Raw genomic sequence first — 22,488 nt, 5'->3', positions numbered from 1 at the left:
TTATCGCTTGTCAAAAAATGCTTTTCGATTTCAAAATGTTTAGACATTTTGACTAAAAACACGACAAAAAAAATCTAAGTAAAAAAAAAAGCGTTTTTTGCAGTCAAATTTAACAGTAACTTTCATATTTGGTTGAACTATTCCTTTCATCCAGGATTTTCATCCAGATTTTGTATTTGTTTAAATATTACAAAGGTTTCTGCCCTATCACCTCATCCTGCTCTGATTCCCCAGAGTTTCAAGTGAATCCCACTGTCGTCACGCTGCTCTTCAGATGCTCACTGTACCAGCAAAGAGTTCACACTGAGGCTCACTTCTGAAATTACACTCAAGCCACACCAAAACGTCTTGACATGCTGTCCGTGACTTTCTCAAGTAGCACTTTAATGTGACACCCATCGTACGCTTCCAAGAACACTTGAAGTGTAGCAAAGCATGCATGTCAGATGCATGTTTGTGTGTACAATTATTGATCAAATCTGGTAATATTGAGCCATTATTTAATTTAAATGAATACATTTTGTCTTTTAATGTCAGGCTGCAATTTTCATCATCATTATTTCTAATTTTCAGCATCAGGTGATCCTTCTCTAAACATCCTGAATAATCGACTATTGAATTAGTGATATGAAAAGAGATGATGCCAACCATAGCAGACTTCGAAGACAACACATAAACTTAAAGGTGCGATCTCTGGTGGAAAGTAGCAGACTTCGATATGAGAGTTCCACATGAGGTGGTTATTAATTAGCAAATCATATAAATATTGTGAACGTAAACATTAGGTGAGCAGGTTACATTGTATCCCTGGGTCTTAATAACACGCTACTGAGATTTTTAGTGATAAGCAATTTGGCTGTTTGCACCAGGAAATAATTTAAATACAGCCATTCAGAAGCACAGAATAGTGCACTCACTGCATTTCAACGAAATGGTAAGGTTTATAATTAATAAATATTAAACCTCTTTAGCATTAATAAATGTATATGGATCACTGATATGTGTTGGCTTGCACTCTAAAGTTCTACTTCAAATGATTTATTTTATTTTCAAGATCTGAGGTGATCTCCTGCTGATTTCAGTAGTATGGCAATAAATGTCATGTAAAAGGGCATTCAAACTCACTTTGTTAACATTTAACACTGAATAAAGCACATGAGGTGCACCTGAGGTGATCATTGTCAGTTTATCCTGTTGTTCAGCTTCAAGAAATAGAAGCCATTTCGAAAATTAAAAGTGATTTTAGGCTTCTATTTTAGAATTAAGAACTTTCTTTCTTTTGATGCTAAAAAGAAGCTGGTTGAGGCAACATTCATGTCTGCATTGGACTATGGTGATGTTATCTATATGCATGCTTCGTCTCAAAGTCTGAATGTATTGGATACTGTTTACCATGGTGCACTAAGAATTATAACTAATTTTAAATCCCTAACTCATAATTGTGTGCTGTATACTAGGGTAGGTTGATCTGCTTTGTCCATTCGTAGGCTCAAGCATTGGCATATCCTTGCTTACAAATCTATACTGGGTTTACTCCCATTAAATTTACAGAATTACATTTGTAAAAAAGTCTGTTCTTAACTATGGTCTTCAGTCACAGGATATTTATTTACTGTTTTTTCCTAAAATGCGGACTGAGATGGGAAAAAAGGCTTTTGGGAAAAGGGGAAAAGTACGCAGCACCTTTTGCTTGGAATAATCTGCAAACTTAGTTGCAGTTCAAAGAATTGATTTCACTACACGCTTTTAAAAAGACTATAAAAGATTTAGAAGTTGAAACACAGGTTTGTAGATGTTTTGAATAGTTTGTCAATGTGATTCATGTTAACTGTAAATTGTTTTTGTTTGTTGTCTGTTGGACTCATGTGACTTGTGTACTGCCTAATCTTGGCAAGGATGCTCTTGTAAAGATCTCTCGCACACCCCCATACTGAATGTAACCCCAAACCATGATTTTTCCTTCACCAAACTTGACTGATTTCTATGAGAATCTTGGGTCCATGTGGGTTTCAATGGGTCTTCTGCAGTATTTGTGATGATTGGGATGCAACAGATGATTCATCAGAAAAATCTACCTTCTCCCACTTTTCCAAATGATCAGCTAGAAGATCAACACTCTACCCTGGAGGTCGGTGGTTACAGTATTTAGCTTTCTTCAAATATCTTCTTGTGTTCAACAGAACAACAAGTCAAACACTCATTTGTATTCATGCATGTTGTAGTGATCTCACCTCTCTGAAAAGAAACTTCTGGTCTTCGGGCACAGCTTCTCTGGGTTTACTACAAAGATTCATGGTGAGGAATGTGGAGACGGGATCAGCTACGACACAGCCTGCAGGATCCCTCGTGTTGTAGCGGATTTCCTGGAGTGTGGAGTACTCGAAGAACTGTCACCAAAAGAGAAAAGAAGATAGACACAATTCCAGAAGGTTGCTAGAGTGTTGCTACGAATGGGGGTTGCTAGAGTGTTACCATGCAGTTGCTAGAGTATTCTTGGTGGTTGCTATAGTGTTGATGCAGTTGTTAGGGTACTTGTGTAGGTTGATGGGTATACATTTTGGGGCTCATTCACAAATCAACTGTTGTTGTGTTGGTGCTAGCGTGTTACTAGGAATTTTCCACAGCAGTGTTTATGGTTGCTGCTTGGGTGTTAGTAGGGCACTCTTGGTGGTTGCTAGGTTGTTCTGGATAGTTGCTAGAGTGTTGCTATGGTATTCTCAGTGGTTGTTACAGTACTCTGGGTGACTGTAAAGATAATGTTGTGTTGTTGCTAAGGTCCGGCTTAGAATTTTCTACAGAAATGTTTGTGGTTGCTAATCGGGTGTTACTAGGGCACTCTGGGCGGATGCTAGGTGGTCTAGATAGTTGCTAGTGTGTTGCTATGGTATTCCCAGTAGTTGCTAGAGTACTCTGGGTTACTGTAAAGATGATGTTGTGTTATTGCTAGCGTGTTGCGAGGAATTTTCTACCGCTATGTTTGTGGTTGCTCTAAGGGTGTTACTAGGGCACACTGGGCAGTTGCTAGGTTGTTTTAGACAATTGCTAGTATGTTGCTATTGTATTCTTAGTGGTTGCTATAGTACTCTGGGTGACTGTAAATGTGCTGTTGTGTTGGGTATGACTATGAATTTTGTAAAGAAATGTTTGTGGTTGCTAATAGGGTGCTAATAAGGCACTCTGGGTGGTTGCTAGGGTGTTCTGGATAGTTGCTGGAGTGTTGCCGTGTAGTTGCTATGGTATTCTCAGTGGTTGCTAGAGTAATTTGGGTGACTGTTGTTTCTAGGGTGTGGCTAGGAATTTTCTACAGCAATGTTTATGGTTGCTATTATGGTGCAGTTGCTGCTACCTGAGCAGTTGCTACTTGTTCTGGATAGTTGCTAGAGTGTTGCTATGCAGTTGCTATGGTGTTCTATGAGGTTGCTAAAGTACTTTGGGTGACTAAAAATGATATGTTGTTGCTAGGGTCTTGCTATGTATTTTCTACATGTGGTTGCTACTATGGCGTTAATAGTGCACTCTGGGTGGTTGCTAGGTTGTTCTGGATAGTTGCTAGAGTGTTGCTATAGTATTCTCAGTGATTGCTAGAGTACTCTGGGTTACTGTAAAATATGCTGCTTTGTTGTTGCTAGGGTGTTGCTATGAGTTTTTGCTAGGGCACTCTCGGTGGCTGCTAGGTTGTTTTAGATAGTTCTAAAGTGTTGCTATGCTGTTGCTATGGTATTCTCAGTGGTTGCTAGAATACTCTTGGTGACTGTAAAGATGCTGTTGTGTTGTTGCTAGGCTGTGGTTACTAGGATTTTTATGCAGCAATGTTTGTGGTTGCTACTAGTGTTACTAGGGCACTCTGGGTGGTTGCTGGGTTGTTTTAGATAGTTGCTAGTGTGTTGCTATGGTATTCTCAGTGGTTGCTAGAGTATTCTGGGTGACTGTAAGGATGCTTCTGTGTTGTTGCTAGGGTGTGACTATGAATTTTTTACAGTATTGTTTGTGGTTGCTACTAGGTTGTTAATAGGGCACACTGGGTGGTTGCTAGGTTGTTCTCAATAGCTGCTATGATAGTCTTGCTATGTAGTTGCTAAGGTATTTTATGTTGTTGCTAGAGTACTCTGGGTGACTGTAGAGATTATGTTATGTTGTTGCTAGGGTGTTGCTATGAATATTTACTAGGGGACTCTGGGTGGCTGCTGGGTTGTTCTGGATAGTTGCTAAAGTGTTGCAATGTAGTTGCTATGATTCTCTCAGAGGTTGCTAGAGTACTCTGGGTTACAGTAAAGATGATGTTGTGTTGTTGCTAAGGTGTTGCCATGGATTTCCTACACCAATGTTTGTGGTGCTACTTGGGTGTTAATATGACACTTTGGGCAGTTGCTAGGTTGTTCTGGATAGTTGCTAGAGTGTTGCTATGCAGTTGTTATAGTATTCTTAGTGGTTGCTAGAGTACTCTGGGTGACTGTAAAGATAATGTGGTGTTGTTGCTGAGGTGTTGCTATGAATTTTCTACAGCAATGTTTGTGGTTGCTACTATGGTGTTAATATGACACTCTGGGTGGTTGCAAGGTTATTCTGGATAGTTGCTAGAGTGTTGCTATGGTATTCTCTGTGGTTGCTAGAGTACTCTAGATGACTGTAAAAAATTATGTACTGTTGTTGCTAGGGTGTGGCTAATAATTTTCTACAGCAATGTTTGTGGTTGCTACTATGGTGCTACTAGGGCACTCTGGGTGGTTGCTAGGTTGATCAGGATAGTTGCTAAAGTCTTGCTATGTAGTTGTTATGGTATTATCAGTGGTTGTTACAGTACTCTGGGTGACTGTAAAGATGATTTTGTGGTGTTGCTATGAATTTTCTAGAGCAATGTTTGTGTTGCAACTAGGGTGTTACGAGGGCACTCTAGGTGGCTGCTATGTGGATCTGGATAGTTGTTAGAGTATTGGTATGCAGTTGCTATGGTATTCTCAGTTGTTGCTAGAGTACTCTGAGTTACTGTAAAGTTGTGTTGTTGCTAGGTTGCTGCAATGTATTTTCTACAGCAATGTTTGTTGTTGCTTCTAGGTTGCTGCTAGGGTGTTAATATGACACTGGGTGGTTTTTAGGTTGTTCTGGATAGTTGCTAGGGTGTTGCTATGCAGTTGCTATGGTATAGTTGCTGGAGTGTTATGTAGTTGCTATGGTATTCTCAGTGGTTGCTAGAGTACTCTGGGTGACTGTAAAGATGTTGTAGTGTTGTTGGGTGTGGCTATATTATTATGTGGCTATATTATACTTAGGTGAGGCTATATTATTATTATTATTATTATTTACTTTATTAAATAATAATAATAATAATAATAATAAATTATTAAATAAAGTTGTCTCATTTTAATCAGAAGACATTCTGAAAATCAACTGTGCAACAAGACTGACCCATATGTAACAAAGCACACAGAAACAGAAGAGAGACAGAAACATTTCTCTTGTCTCCTCAAAGAGAATCCATTAGGAGAGTGTTGTTGTGCTGTACATATGGCTGATAATGTTCACTGATAAGTCTCCAGGGCTCCCCTGCCTCCCCACAGAGAGAAGGAGACGAATGAAGTCATGCCGCTGTGCCAGGCGGCTGGAGTCATCTTAAAAACAAGTGTGCTCTGGAGTACACAACACTCTATTTACTGCTGTCTTAATAATACATTACAGCTGTGAGACACACTTTGATGTATATTCCTGAGGACGCATCACAGTCTCTGTATATTGTGGTGCATTAATGCTAATCAGAAGCATGCATCTTTTGTTAGGGTTGAGAGAATCAAAGTTACCTGGTTTTGTCCCATGCCATGACATGGGTAAAGGATTACCCGGTGACCGGCTATCTTATGTTCATCAGGCGGGTTGTAGTCGAAGCAGTAGTTGGTCATTCCTTTGTTCTTCAACTACAATTGAGAACAGACAAATAAATATACAACAGTGTTTATATATTATTATACATTTATATTCCCATAGGCAATTTTTTTTTTTTGAGAATTTCTTTTGAGAATTGATTTCAGATTTTGTAGGATTTCTGTAGATTATTTATAATTAATTCAAGCCTTAATCTTTAAAAGTCTTAAATAAGAGCAGAAAGTAATGGAATTCAGGATAATGTGCTGCAAATTTAATATAATTTTTTTTGTCAGGCTTTTGTCAGTTCTTGTCCTATTTAAAGTAAAGACAAACATCTGAAAAAAAACCATCACATGTTACGTTTTGATTATAGGCTACTGTCAAATTAATTTTTATATTATAGTGTTCAGGAAGCAAAGTTGGAAGATATTTTTGTAATGTGAATTAAAAAGAAATGGAGATCAATACAAAGTTCAAATCCCTGTCACCTTCTTACGGTTCAGATCATGTTATGGTTTTTAATCACAAATTGCACCATTTTTCAGATCAGCCAAAAAGGGGAGGAGACAAATGTAATTTGCTTTCCATTTATTACAAAAACAGCACTGCAAGACACTTTTGTTTTAACAAACACCTTAGAACCTGTAACTTTATTTAAAATAAAATATGGAATTAATCAGCTGAATAAAAATAAATAGTAAAATATTCAGTTCTGTGAAAAATTCATTGTTACCACTACTGTTGCTTATAACCCTGTAGAAATCAAAAAATTATCGTTTGTACAATCCATATTTATTTAGTCTCAATTTCAGTAAATGATTCAGTTATTCACTCATAAAAGATGAGATGATCATTTTTAAAGAATTATTCAGTAGCATATTTTTGATGGCTGGTTAAATAAAGTAACCGCTGCCTACAACTTTAATTTTTGAGCATTGTTAAATGCACATGATGGTGATTTAAAACTTTACCATAAACATCAGTGGTTTTATCTAAACTATAAACTGTTATCCCAGTACTTCTGTGTTATTTGACTTTTTGTAACTTCATAACTATCTCAAAAGCCTAACGACTGAATTTCTTTCTTGATTTTTGCATTTTCACATTTGAATGCAGCGATTTAAAGGATTAATAAACATATGCAAATAACCATCATTTATGATTTATTTTGCGTGGGTGTTGAGATCCTGATCTTTTAATGATTAATCATGCAGCTTACACTGAATGCAGTAAAGCAGGCTAAACAAGTAGTGACAGAAAACACCTTTACCACATTTCACCACATCCTGAATAACCTAACACAACTTCTTCTGTCATCATTATATTATACAGGAAAGCCTAAATGCTTTCATACATCTGATTTGAATGACACGAGAGGTGATCTCTGTCACCGTTACAAATTTTGAATGAATCTACCAGTAAAAAAATGTATTAATCCATGGGTCACATGTTCTCTGAACCGTGGGTTGTACGAATCATGGATCGACTGTGATCCGTTACACCCCTAATATATATATATATATATATATATATATATATATATATATATATATATATATATATACACACATATACACAGTTGAAGTCAGAATTATTAGCCCCCTTCGATTTTTTTTCTTCTTTTTTAAATATTTTCCAAATGGTGTTCAACAGAGCAAGGTCATTTTTACAGTATGTCTGATAATATTTTTTCTTCTGGAGAAAGTCTGATTTGTTTTATTTCAGCTAGGATAAAAGCAGTTTTTAATTTTTTATGAACCATTTTAGGGACAAAATTATTAGCCTCTAAGCTATATTTTTTCTTGATAGTCTACAAAACAAACCACTGTTATACAATAACTTGCCTAATTCCCCTAACCTGCCTAGTTAACTTAATTAACCTAGTTAAGCCTTTAAATGTCACTTTAAGCTGTATAGAAGTGTCTTAAAAATATCATTTAAAATATTATTTACAGTCATCACGGCAAAGATAAAATAAATCAGTTGTTAGAAATGAGTTATTAAAATTATTATGTTTAGAAATGTGTTGAAAAAATCTTCTCTCCCTGAAACAGAAATTGGGGAAAAAATAAACAAGCGGTCTAATAATTTAACGGGGCTAATAATTCTGACTTCAACTGTATATATATATATATATATATATATATATATATATATATATATATATATATATATATATATAGTTGGAAGATATTTTTGTATAATAAATTAATCAGCAGCTGTCTTCTATATATTTCTAAAGTCTTAAATTGACCTTCGTTTTCAATGTACCTTCAGCTCCAGTGTGGCTAAGTTGACTACAAAGAAAGTGCTTTGGGTGTAAACTTTGAAACAAACTTATCAGCTGAGGGCTCGTGTCCACCCGAAGTGCTGAAAACACCAACCTTGTTCCAGAAACGATTAGCTGTGAGTGCTTCTCCTACTGTCAGGGCTTTTAAGAAACGAGTAAAAGCACGCACCACATGCTCAGATCCTCGCTACGCTGCTGGTATTTTAATTAAATGGACCCAGAGTTGTACTTTTAAAACAACAAAAAGAAAGAAAAAAAACACTCAGCTTGGGAATTCTTTGGTGGACACAAGCGCTAAGTTCTCTACATTATAATATTTCTGCTTCTGAATCTGTGCTGTTACATATCTGTGGCTGTGCATGTAAATATAAGTTGTCTCTTCTTACCATGCCAAACATTCCAGGCTTGTCTTCGGGGACTTGAATATCAGGGTAGATGTTATCCAAGAACCATCTAAAATCTTTGCAGCGAAGACGCATTCTGAGTTTCCGTCTATCCGTCACATCCCCATACGCTTCCTGCAGACAAGCATTAAATGATTGGTTTTACTGGAGAAATTTTTGTGCATGCAGTTTGTTTGTTTTTTAAAACTGTATGGTTACTTCATTAGCATTGGTCAAGATATAATGTTTTTATACCTTATCATATATGCAAACATTGCATTTTTTAAGCAAACCTTTAACAGAGGATGAGGTTTTACCTGTAGGACAAAAGGTTTTTCAACTGCTACTATTTTAATCGTGTGATATTTTTGCGTTTTTAATCAAAATGAATACCTGACATCTTAACGAGTGAGACAGGAAAACTCATATGCCCAGGGTTCATTTTAAGTCTTTATATGTCAAATTACCTGACTTTTAGTGACTAAAAGCTGAAAATGCATTACTTAAGGGGAAAAAAAGGCAGTTGTTGTGTTGAGCTGATTGATTTTGGGATTGATAAATTTAATGCAAAAGGAGCTTGCATATTTTTTTATTTGTTGCTAATCTTATGCACATTTTGACCAGCCATGACATTGATCAAATTCCTTCTGCAAACATATGCGTTGTTGTATATCAAATAACATTATATTAGCATACAGAAAGAGCACACCTGGTGTCTACTACCTCAAATTGTCATAACTTGGCAATCAACAAGTGTGTGACCAGTATTATATGCATATGCAAAATTATTGCAATGCACATTCAGCCAGAACAAGGCTACGTTCTTTGTGTCAATTTGAAAGTGTTGCATGTTTTTTCTAATATTATTGTTGAAGAGATTTGAACAGTTTAGTTTACTTTGATAATTTCATTCATTGATGAGTCAAATATGATGTAGCATGTTTTACAGTTAAGAGGTAAACACTTTCTTTCTCTGACTAGCTTTGTTTCCATCCAAAGATATAACATAAAAGATATCACATAAAAGATGTGATCCAACAACTCAAAGAGAACAAAATCATAACTTCCTGATTTACTGGTGCCAAGTATCAAAAATAAAAACTAGATTTGCTGTGGTAGGAAAAGCTGTATGAATCAGTTCCTTATTTGATAAATTACTGCACCTCAAAAGACAAATGGCAACACGTAATGAACACGTGGTGGAGTTTGAAGGCGTGAGATGTGGAGCATGGACGCTCTTAAAAGTTCCGGAGTTAAATAACAATATAATAACACTAATACTGAAATGGTTAAGGTGTTTTAGATTGACCAAAACAACATTTCAGATGTTTTACAACGTGGTCAGCCTGCTGGTTTATCCATTCACACACATTTATCATCACATGATCTCTTTTAACAAAATCATATCGTGCTCCGGTTTCCCCCACATATCCAAAAACATGTTGTATAGGTGAATTGGTTAAGCTTAATTGTCTGTAGTGTGTGAATGAGTGTTTATGGATGTTTCCCAGTGATGGGTTGCACCTGGAAGGGCATCAGCTGCGTAAAACATAAGCTGGATAAGTTGGCGGTTCATTCTGCTGTGGCGACCTCTGATTAATAAAGGGACAAAGCCGAAAAGAAAATGAATGAATGAATGAATGGCGCTGTTTGCTAGTTGATAAGTGGGAAAGGATTAAAATATCCATGAAGAAATAGCCTATCCATAACAGTAGACAAAACACATAAAAGACTGTGATTTAAAAAAACAAAACACTGTATAGAAAAGTAAACATTTTGATAAATGGGAAGTAACATTTCAAATAACAAACAAATTCTCTGATATTTCATGACTTACACAAAAAAAAAAAAACGTCTGGAATAGACCTTTTAAAATGCCACGCTATTCCAGAAACTCCATGACCCATGGGAACCCTGTATGCCATTGGTTATTGTGTTCTTTGTCAAACAAAGACAGTTTGGACTAAGCTTTGTAAAGAAAAAATCTACATAAAATATTTGACTGTACAAATATTTGTCTCCAGTGTGTACAGCTCCAAAGCAATCCATCAAGTATGAGCTTGCTTTACTAAATACAATTTGAGAAAACTGTTTACAGCACTCTCTTCATTCAACATCAACCGTTTTCCCAAAAGCATCACATAAAACTAAACCTCTCATCAAACTGCGTCATCTTGTTTTTAAGCCATCTGACGCAATTCCCCTACTGCGGTTTCTTTTTGTGCTCTTCCACAAAATAATGTCACCGCCCCACCTCAGCAAACAAGACTGATAAAGGCCAAGTTCCAGTGTTTGTTTGTGGCCTCATAACCGCTTGTCAGGCAAGAATGACTGATGAACGATGGTCTGAATAGCGGAGCCAGAGATATGAAGCTTCATGAGAAACATCTGCTGGAGTTAGAGCTCTGTCGAAGAAGTTCAGCAGACAAATGACAGAAACTCTGCTTCTAATTATCCAACCTGATAGCGAATCATCAATAACACACGGCCCCGCTGTGAGCACCAGCCGGGTGGCACAACATCACACCCATTGATGATCTGTCTGTGATCAGACTTCAGTCCTGAGGCGGATACACGCCGTCCAGCAACGCGGTCAATCAAGCGGCTGTCAAATTAAGCTTTCTGATCACCGAAATCCATCACACAGCCTAATTTTGTTGATCTTTAGGACTCGGTTGTGCAATCGACAGAGATTTAAGTCATGAATAAAGCATGCCGTAAGACTCAGAGGGTGAAAGAGAGACCGATCCTTTTACGAATTTGCGTGGAAGCGGAGTATGAAGGTTGTCAAACCTGATCCGCACTGGCAAGGCTAGCGTTTGCCTGTGGTTTATACCCGAAGAGAGAGAGAGCGCCTTATCTGCTGGCATCACATCAGATGGATTTCTAGTTGGTGGTGCCAATCTGGCAGCATCTCTGAGGTTCAGAGAGAAAAGGGTTACCTGATCTGTCACAGAGAGCACCTCTCTCTTTAACTACAGGGCTCGGTGGGGATTGTGAATGACAAACAGGGACGTCGAGAGCTGCCACTTCTCTGGAGTAATTTCACACCGAGCACACAGAATGTCACCTGAGGTGTTTCAGCCCACCCGCTAAATGTCACTCATTCAGGGCATATCAACAGATTGTGTGAAGGTGGGTGTGGATATGTGCAAAAAATGCTGATTGGTTGGTTAGTTGGCGTTTTAATGCCATGCCAGCTTCCTGGGCTACCTAGTTTGGGAGTAACCAATTTAAAAACAGAACAGGATTAAATTTAAACAAGCACATCATTTTTCTTGAGATTTAATATATGAATGAACAATATATTGGCTGCCACATAAGTAATGGCTGATTAATATAATTAGGGAAAAACAACCCTTGTTCAATCTGCCTTCATTTTGTCAACACTGGATTCTCTATTATTAGTACTCGCTAGTCTAATTTCTACTCCATACAGAAAGATATACGCCACCTAGCACTACTGCTTTTTTATAAATAAAGATTTTTTTTTTATTACCCTTATCTCAACTTTAAATAATAACACATACACAGTTGTTACCAAGGACAGTAGCTGTGTCTCATTTCAGAGGCTGCATCCTCCAAAGTATGCAGACTTCAAAGGTGAGTCCTTCAAAGTCCACACAAGCTGAACCGAGCGTTTTGAAATGAGACGATCTAGCCTGCAGAGGATGGATCTCGTCACCAGGCTACCCGCAACAGCTGCTGTTAATAGGCGGTTATAAAATTTGTAAAGACTTTTTTCAAAGTGAATTTAAAACCTATCTTAGGCGATCTGAAGGCAAAACAAGGTATACAGAAGCTGAAAATAGATTTCCTTTGATCCATACATGTACACATAAACATGTAAACTGTCTATAAAATCACTCTTTAACATGTCATACTCTTTTTGTTTTTTTAACATGTGTTTAGATATCCAAGTAAAATAAAACCTAATTCATACATTTAAACCTGCGATGACGCAGTGCACTTAAAATGCATCCTTCGGAGGATGCAGCCTCTGAAATGAGACACAGCGAGTGTTTTTGCAGTGTTTCCTTTTATATTTTTCTTCTGTAGAAATTCTTTTGTTATTTGAAATGTATTTGTTTTAGTTTTGATAGAATCATGTTAAACTGGAGTTCCACAAAGAAAGTTTGGCCAGAGGAGAAATAAGCCCACTGAGCCTGGTTTCTTTTGAGGTTTTTTTTTTTGCTTTACTTTAGTCAATTGGTAAAGTTTTGTTCCTTGCCACTGTCGCCACTGGCTTCTTGGTTTGGGACTCATTTAGCTGCACATCGATGGATTTGCTATTTAGTATTTTGACTTTCAGCAGTGAAAATTAAACCACACTGTACTGAACTGAACTCTGAAAACTTTTAAATTTACTAAAACTTTAATGTTAGCCCGCTTTGACACAATCTACACTGTAAAAGCACTATAGAAATAAACATGAATGGAATTTTTCTTGTTTTATTAGTCTTGAATGCTAGACTTCTAAGGTCAGTATTATTAGCTCTGTTAACAATGTATTTTTTTTCGACTGGCTACAAAACAAACTACTATTGTCCAATGACTTGACTATTTGACCTACAGTACTTTACCTACTGTAGCTACCCTAATTACCAAAGTTAGGCCTTTATACTGCATTTTTATCTAAATACTAGTGCCTCGCAAAAAAATATGTACTGTCATCATGGCAAAGATAAAAGAAATAAGTTATTAAATACATATACGTATTGAATACAGTTTAGTACTTGTAAACTGCCTAGCACAAACTATAGTAAATCATGTTTAATAACTCATTTAAATACTTTGCTGAAAGACAAAATCCTACAAATGCTGATTCATCCTAAAACTGATTGATTGGTGAGAGATTTTAAGAGTAAATTAATAAATCTGCCGAGTTAGATAATATTGCATGAGAACCAGAACAGGACCATTACAAATGTTATAATCAAGATACTGGACTCTAGAATAAGAAACAAAGCAGTGGATCCTTATGTGATATAAAAAAATAGATGTTATATTCTGCAATGTCCTATTTAGCATTATCTAAGGCCCAATCCCAAGTCTATATTTGTACCCCTTCCCCTTGGCCCTTGAAACAGAGTGTGAAGGAGAAGGGCTTCAAATTTTACCCCTAAGAAATGGGACAGCACTACAACACCTGCAGTGCTTAATATGACGCAGTTTGATTCTTGCTTAATATGAGATTGACGAATGCTTTGAGGAAACCCCTGAGGGCATCTATGTAAACACAGGAAAATAACTTTAACATTATAGCAGACACTGTAAAAAGTTCATTAACAGCCGCTAAAATTTTCTGACAGGGTATTCTAGTGTCATCGAGTGACAGTTTGTTGTGGGACTAACGTTACTATATAGGAGTCATTATTAGAGATTATAGATAGCGAAATTTAGCAGTATTTATTTTAGCATTGTTTTTTTTAAATCATGACGGTAAAACACAAACCTATTCTGGGAAATTTTCTTACCCCTTGGTTTCAAGTGCTGTACTAAAAAAAATCTGTTTCAAGGGGTATCTAGCCCTTCCCCTTAGCGCTACGCCTTGAAGCTAAAGAGAATTAGGACACCCCTACCCCTTCACGTGAATGCGCAAAACAAGGGGTAGGGTTAAGAGGAAGGGCTAAGGGGTAGCATTGGCATTTTAGAATTAGAATTTTGCCTACACATAATCTTATTTTAATAACTCCTGAAAATGGAATCATTACAATCAGAAAAAAAAGACGAACCTTTTATAGGGTTGATTTGTTAAAGCATGTTCACACAGTCAGATCATAAAGAGTATCGTCCACAGACTGCTTGATTTACATTAATCTCAAACATCGCAAAGATAAATGGTATTATAATAAACAGACAAAAGCAGAGTTTTGCAACAGACAACACAAGTAGGCGTACCAGACGTGCATGAGGGCTGCGGTGGTAATACACCTCTTTGAAATCATCCATCCAGACTTCTGCTGCTCGCACACTGTTGGCCAAGGCCTTGTTTCTTGAGTATGGAGCTTTCTTTGGAAAGACGTGACCCACGTGAGAGCAAGGATGGATTTCCAGGCTTCCTCCACACTGCCAGATCTGAATAAAAGACACCAAGACAGGAAATAGATGAAGCGTTTGTGATCTGCAGCCAACATTTTATCCAAAATAAACAAAGCTGCATGATGCTGGACAAAATAGGTGACATGCAATATTGTTTTTGAGTATTGATATTTCTTATGATAAACATTTCCCTAAAAAAAATGCTATTTAGTTATTTTTTAATCATTTATTTATCTAATGACTTTAAAATAATCAGGTAAAAGAAAGCAAACCAATCAAATGTTTTCAGCTATTTCTGAAAATGGTCAAATGTGGACAAGCTCAAAATGTTTTTACACCTATATTTAGCATCATCCATTTGTGATAAAGTCACAAAAACACAATTTAATGCCAGGTGTATTGACCTATAAAAAGTATATGTGTGTATATGTTATTGTACAGTCACATTCATACTATAAAATATTTCTATGATATTATAAAGACAATAAGATATAAATAATTTGGCTTTTTATTGACATTATACAGAAGACAAAGCTAATTATTAATAAACTATTATTTGGGAAAAAATAGTCAAGGTATGATTTTAACTTTTAACTAACTATTAATATTAGATTTATATCCATGATTAAACATTTTCCATTTTTAATAATAATAATAATAATATTAACACTAATTCCTTACATTTATACAGCACTTTTCTGGACACTCAAAGCACTTTACACATTGAAGGGAATCTCCTCATCCACCACCAGTGTGCAGCATCCACGTTAAACCCCTGTTCTTTTCTGAAAGACATCCTGGGATTTTTAACGACCACAGATAGTCTGGACCTCAGTTTGATGTCTCATCCGAAAGACAGTGCTTACTGAGCAGTATAGAGTCCCCTTCACTATACTGGGACATTAGGACCCACACAGATTGCAGGTTGAGCCCCCTGCTGGCTTCACTAACATCACTTCTGACAGCAATCTAGCTTTCCCATGTGGTCTCCCATCCAGGTACTGACCAGGCTCAGCCCTGCTTAACTTCAAGGTGACCATGTGAGAGATGCAGAGAGCTAGTTGCTATTAATTCAATTAAATCTTTCTGTATTAAGATCCATCTGTAAAACTAAACAAATGATACAAAATAACAATATAGCTCTAAAACTATCTTATAGACATATTATCCTAACATGCCTACATCAACGACAAGAGAAAAAACTAAAACTTATTATATTTCAATGGGTAAAACTATTAAACATCATAAACCACTATTTTGAAAGCGAAACCAAAATTTTTTTGAATTTGGTCATTGTGTAAATATATATTATTTGACTTGTTCAAATGATTTCATAAATTAAAACATTTTAGATTTTCTGACAAAAAAGGCTTTGTCCACTACATGACTTGGCACCACTTTTGTTACTAAATGCCTTTTTTTTCTTTTTATGCATCGCCTCACTTGAGATTCAAAATAAACCATATTGATACAAAAACGAGATGTGTAAACACTAAAGATACTGATAGTCCAGAAAGAATTGTGATTACCTGCATGACTGGATTTGCAACAAAAGATGCCAAACCTGTTAGATGAAATAATCACCAGCAGCCACCATTGGATCATTTTAAACAACTGTCACACACAACTTCAGGGTGCCACATACTGCATTGTTTCAATAAGCTAAATTGTTCTCTGACATATATAGTAAGTCATAGTATATGGATTAGGTAATAGGGCTGTGCGATTTGGGGAAAATATCTAATTGCAAATGTTTTTAACAGCTATTGCGATTTGGATTTAATTTTGCAGTCAAGCTTTAGCTCAATATTCTGTATAGTAGCTTCTTACTGCTAAAATGCAGTGAGTGTTGTTAGTTAAAAAAGGGAACTGAAAAGATAATTAACTCCAATTTTTATTCAAATTTGTTTATAAATATTTAGAAATTATTTTGCCTTTGTGATGTTTTTTATGGTGTAACAGCTGCAAAAACTCTGAAATTGTACTTTGCTGTTGCTAGCTACTAGATTGAGTGTCACTGGTTATACTTTTAGTTGACTTTTCTATCAAGACGCTCACCATTTAGCCACCTGTGGTGCTTTTTAGGTGCTGGTTGTTGTACTTCCTTGTGCTGTGGCAAAAATTTTGCGACAGCTCTAACAAATGACCTGTTTTTGTTTGATGTCTGTGACTATGAAAACAAAATATTCCCATATTACTGACATGCTGTCTTTCTTTGATATGAATTCACCTATTAATGCTTCTGTAGCAGCAGACAGCATCATCCCATTTCTCCGCACTTTCCTGTTTGTTTGTTTGTTTGTTTTATTGTGAGCTTTCGGCATAAATCGGTTGCGCAATCCTGATTGGGCAGAATGAAAGTGTGCTCACTCAATTGGCTAGTAAGACTGTCACACACAGACGGCAGTCACACATTTGCTCTGGGTGGGGAAAATTATATAATACATATATATTTTATATACGTTTCAAATCGCACAGCCCTATTGGTTAAGTTAAAAAAATTATTTTGAAATGGTTTTATATGCTCATTTATTACTCCATAAAATACCCCTAGAATCAGAAGGTCCATACTGAGCATATTTGGATTGGTCATGATTATTAATAAATTCCGCTCTGATGTGCAGCTGTAACAGACACTCGCACACACAGCATGATGTATGCTGAACAAAGTTAATATAATAATGCTTAATTTGTCAAAAAGCCCACGCAACAGTCTGTTTTGTGTTCTGATTGGCCTTTTGTCCAGTGAGGTTTTACACTTATGGATTTTAATTAAAAACAAGGAAACAATGGTGTCTGAGGCTCACTAGCTATGTTTCCATCCAGAAATGCGAATTAACTTTATGCACAAAACAGGAATATCTCATAAAAAAACGTGAATAAAGCAACGTTTCCATCCAAAAATTCTAGGCAAGCAAAATCAACATTTCCTGATTAACTGGCACCAAAAATCAACAGTAAAAACGGAATTTGCTGCTGTAGGCGAAGCTGCATGAATCTTTTCTTTATTTAATAAATGACTTGCGCCTCAGAAGGCAATCCTGACACGCAGTGAAGGCGCGGTGACGTTTGAAGGCATGAGATGCGGAGGACAGACGCTCTTGATTCTGAAGGTCATTAATAATATAATAACACTAAAGGCCCGTGTACACCGAGACGTTTTTTGCTCGCGTTTTCCGGCAAACTTTAACGCCTCGTAACTAAATAAAGGGCGTCAATGTGGTTGTGCGCTAAACGCCCGACTCAAAAGCGTCATTTTAAAAAAAAACACCTCATGCTCGTTTTTTTGTTTTGACGCGCGGCGTCAAAACCTTCTCCACTAATCAGATCGGCACCTTTGCGAGCGCACATTGAAGAAGATGCCCAGAGGCGATATGAATGTGGAGCTGCTTATTGCTCTTGTGAACACTAATCATTTCTTCATCGCTAGAGCAGGAGCTGCTGCTTGAACCAACCATGCTTGTTCGAGTCACCAGTAACAGTTACTGTGTTTTATAATGACCAAAACAACATTTCAGATGGTTTACAGTGTGCTCCGCTTGTTTTGTTTGTCCATTCACACACATTTATCATCACATGATCACTTATAAAAAAAATCACATGACCTTTTTTTAATGCGCATACTGAATTTTGTACAGTAAAATGTTTCTATCATAGTTTATGCGCATCTTTTGTTATCGAATCAAAAGTTTATCCTACTTAGTTATGCACATAAGTTTTTATGCGCATTTTCAAAATTGATGCACATCTTGGCGTTTCCATCAGCTATTTCTTTATGCACATATAAAAAGGGCATAAAAATAGGTTAATGGAAACGTAGCTACTGTATGCCATTTACGCATACTGATCTTTTATTATTCGACTATGCTTGGGTATACCCAGACTTTCTTTATAGGCAACCTTAAAAATGTCTATATCATGGTCAGCAGAGGAGGTGTGAACACTCCTCTCATTGGATGAGATGACCCGTTAAAAATGTCATAGCAGAAGAGGCAGTGCAGCAATAAGGACATTTCATTATTATAGGGTAAGTGCTAGAGTTAGTAACTAGAATGCAATCTCATTATGCAGCTCTCTCGATTTTATCTTTTATCCTAATACTTTTAAGGTTCGTAAAATGTTGCCTGTGCAGTCAAATCAGTGGTTTTTGGAACTGAGCTACTGATTCAAGGAACAAACATGCTGTCATGTTGCATCGCCAGAGCTGCTGTCTGGTGTTTGTGACGTTCTCTGTTGAAATCTGGTTAAAACGCACCTCCTGGCGCTCAATGCACCCAAAACACAAGTGAACCATTGCAGGCTGTGTAACAGAGTTGGGGTCCTTGAGGGGATGAGCTGAGTAATCAGAGGAATTATGAGTAAGTAAATGCTGCATAAACATCGAAGGTCGCTTTAGTCATCAGGCTAGCTGGCAGACACTTAATAAAGGCGCTGACCGTCCTCCTAACCCTGTGTGACTCATCAAACAGATTTCAGACAAGGCTGGTGACCATCTGCCCAACGGCTTTCAATCCTCAGAAAACCAAAACTTGGAGTAAAATGATAGGGAAAATCGTACAGTTGAAGTAACAAAACAAACTTACTCTAAATGAAAACTCCAGGTTCTCTCCACCCCAGACTTCCATTCCTGTGTCATATGTGCCCAGGTAAAGGAAGTACTTCTTGTTGACGGCAAACAAACCCCCAGCCATTGTTGGAGACCTGGATCAAAAAAAGGAGACAAATGTTTTAGGAGATCTATTTAAAGGCATTCTCTTTTCCTCACTATATGCAGCAGACACTTTTCTAATAAATAGTCCACGGTTTACACAAGTGAGTGGGATTGGTAAACCACCTGTAGGAGACACACTATTTATTTTGTATGTGTATTCATGCATGAAAAACTGCTAAATTAGTTAGTCTTGTCATGGGTTCTATACACTGCTGATCTCTGAAGATTGGAAGTGCTTCTTTTAAGGTGCACTCACACTAGGCTAACCGAATTGTGCCCGGGGTAAGTGCTAAGCATGCCTTTTCTATGTTCTACAGAATTTATCTATGTCCTTTGGTTTTTGTATTTAGATATTAAGAATTGTAGAAAGAATAAAAATCCACCAGAAGCCACTATAAAGCACAGACCTGACAACATCAGTGGCGGCACTTCTGCGTTTCTGCTCATGTTCTGGGATAGAGTGCCACGTGAACACCAATCGCCAGTCAAATCCTCCGATCTGAGGTTCTCCTGGGTTGCCCAGGTACTGGAAGGTGTTCCAGTCAATGACGTCAATGACTGGACACACCACAGCTGAAGGCTCCTCCTTTATTCTACAGGATTTAGAAAGAGGGAAAAGTGGATTACACAAACACTCATGAAACAAAATGTTGAGCTCTGACCTAATAAAGCATGCAAATTTTGTTATGCAAATTAAAATACCAGGTAAGCACAGCATTTGGTTATAATATTAATCCATATAGAGCACATTTAAACAACATTATAATATGGGGCTATACTCCAAAAAAAAAGATTTTGCTGTTTGTTCAAACTACTTAGTTAAATGAGCAGAAACAACTGAATTCTTGAGGGAAACTTAAACGTTTTATGTTCAATCCACTTAAATTAGTAAAAATAACAAGTTAACTTAATTCCTTCATGTTTTCGCAACACAAATTGATTGTGGAACCAGCATTTTATTAGTGTACTAAATGCTTAATTTTGATTGGCTAATAAAGGTCTGGTGATTAGTTCACCCAAAAATAAAAATTATGTTATTAATTGCTGCTTTGTTATTAATGCGTGCCCTATACTGAAACTCAAGAGAAAAAAACTGTTGAAATAAAGTGTTATTTTTGTTGTGTACACGTATGTGCAAACAAAAGTATTCTCGTAGCTTGGTAATATTCTGAAGTCATGTGGTGTGTTTTGATCATGGTTTTTTTTCATATTTTTAAGGAGGTGAGACCGCAGCTGTCTATGAGGTATGGGGGAGCTTTTGGATTTGATATTAAATATTGATAAATTGTATGAAGCTCTCAAGGGTTTGGATCAATATGAAAGGGAGGATTTGATAACAATTGTAATACTTAGGTGAACTAATCATTTCAGATCCATTATTTTACAGATAAACATATAGCTAAAGAAGTTCTAGACAGGTCATGATCGAATTACAATTCCATATTAATCTGGCAAATTATTTATTTCACAGCCTACAACTGTCAAAAACCAAATCAAAAGGCTTTGGATGAGATGTGTAAGAAACTAGTACTGCACCATGGAGCTGCTTGAGGACAAAAACCTTGAACTTTAGGTGTGCTAAGAGTAATAGGAGTTCATTGAATTCTTAGAAAATAATGCACACCCTTTTTCCTTTGTTTCCTAGATAAAAATGCAATGGCTCATTGTCAATTATTCCTTACATCATGCATGCTTGTCGATTAGGCTTCTGCTGGTATCAATTTTCTTTAGCAGTACCTTGTTTGCAAGAAAGGGCTTTTATCATTACCATCACTATATACAGTTGAAACCAGAAGTTTATATACACTGTATAAAAAGGCACATAACCATTTAAAAAAGTCAGATGTTAATGTGACTAAACCTATTCTTTTTTAGGTGAGTTAGTATTGTCAAATTTAATCTGTTATGCTTAATAGCAGAATAATGAGAGACCTATATTTTTTTTAATTGTTATAACTTTTCTTGAAAGTCAAGATTACATACAATAAGATTATTAAGCCTCTGAGAAAACTCAGATGATGGTGTCAATGTTTTGGAAGTTTCTGATTGGCTAATTGACAACATTTAAGTTAATTGGAGGCACAACTGTAGAATAGTATTAAAGGAAACCCTCAAACACACTCCTTCCTTTTCTGACAACATGGGGAAATCAACAAGCCAGAATCAACAAAAAAGCCAGATTACAATTTGCTAAATTATATTGGGAAAAAGAAACATTTTTGGAGACATGTCCTGTGGTCTGATGGAACTAAGATTGAACTGTTTGGCCATAATGACCAGTGTTACATTTGGAGGACAAAGGGGAAAGCTTACAAGCTTAGGAACACCATCCTAACTGTGAAGTATGGGGGCGCAGTTGTGGGGCTGTTTTGCTACAGGAGGGACTGGTCCACTTCACAGCATAGATGCCATGATGAAGAAAGAACATTATGTAGCAGCATCCCAGACTTCAGCCAGAAAATTAAAACTTGGCCACAAATGAGTCTTCCAAACAGACCATGGCCCTAAGCATACAGCCAAATTAGTAAAAATGTGCTTTAAGGACAACAGAGTGAATGTTTTGGAGTGGCCATCACAAAGCCCTGAATTCAATCCTATAGAAGATTTGTGGGCAGAGTTAAAAAAGCTTGTGCGAGCAAGACAGCCAACAAATCTGACTCAGTTACACCTATTCTGTCAGGAGGAATGGGCCAAAATTCCTTCAAGCTATTGTGAGAAGCTTGTGGAAGGATACCCAAAACATCTGAACAAAGTTATACAGTTTAAAAGCAAAGCTAAAAAAAAACACACCAAGAAAATGTATGTAAACTTTTGACTGTCTAGAAATGAATATTAAAAATCCTCAAAAAAAATTCTCTCACTATTCTGGCATTTAGTAAATGTAAATGATTTAGGTAATCTTAACAGACCTAAAATAGTAAACGTTTAGTATGATTTACCATCAGACATTTATTTATTTATTTTTTTAAATGGTTATGTTCCTTTTTTTAGAGTGTATGTAAACTTCTGGTTTCAACTGATTATTATTATTATCACAATATTGACCTAAGCTGCAAAAAAATTTACTTTAACAGGTATGATAACCAAAAGATACTATATATAGTGTATTCCTTTATTGTATATACATGTTCAGAGTAGGCAAATGTTTTAAGCAAATTAAACTGGAATAAGATGATAAAGTACTTTACATTAGTAAACAGCAAACG

The 22,488-nt window shown here is 36.5% G+C and overlaps 1 protein-coding gene across 1 annotated transcript in view; it reads right to left on the bottom strand.

The window, feature by feature from the left end:
* galnt12 (UDP-N-acetyl-alpha-D-galactosamine:polypeptide N-acetylgalactosaminyltransferase 12) overlaps nt 1–22,488 on the bottom strand; it is a 33,674-nt gene that overhangs the window by 4,703 nt on the left and 6,483 nt on the right. Inside the window, exons 4-9 of the mRNA XM_683102.7 lie at nt 19,690–19,875; nt 19,155–19,272; nt 14,431–14,607; nt 8,533–8,664; nt 5,793–5,906; nt 2,232–2,387 (exon numbers count right to left, since the gene is read on the bottom strand). Coding sequence (XP_688194.1) covers nt 2,232–2,387; nt 5,793–5,906; nt 8,533–8,664; nt 14,431–14,607; nt 19,155–19,272; nt 19,690–19,875 — 883 coding nt within the window. The remainder of the gene's footprint in view (nt 1–2,231; nt 2,388–5,792; nt 5,907–8,532; nt 8,665–14,430; nt 14,608–19,154; nt 19,273–19,689; nt 19,876–22,488) is intronic.

Source organism: Danio rerio, chromosome 19, assembly GCF_049306965.1.
Source record: "Danio rerio strain Tuebingen ecotype United States chromosome 19, GRCz12tu, whole genome shotgun sequence".
In the NCBI taxonomy this organism is placed as follows: domain Eukaryota; kingdom Metazoa; phylum Chordata; class Actinopteri; order Cypriniformes; family Danionidae; genus Danio; species Danio rerio.
The sequence above is the reverse complement of the archived record's forward strand: the minus strand, read 5'-3'. Positions and strand labels throughout refer to the sequence as shown.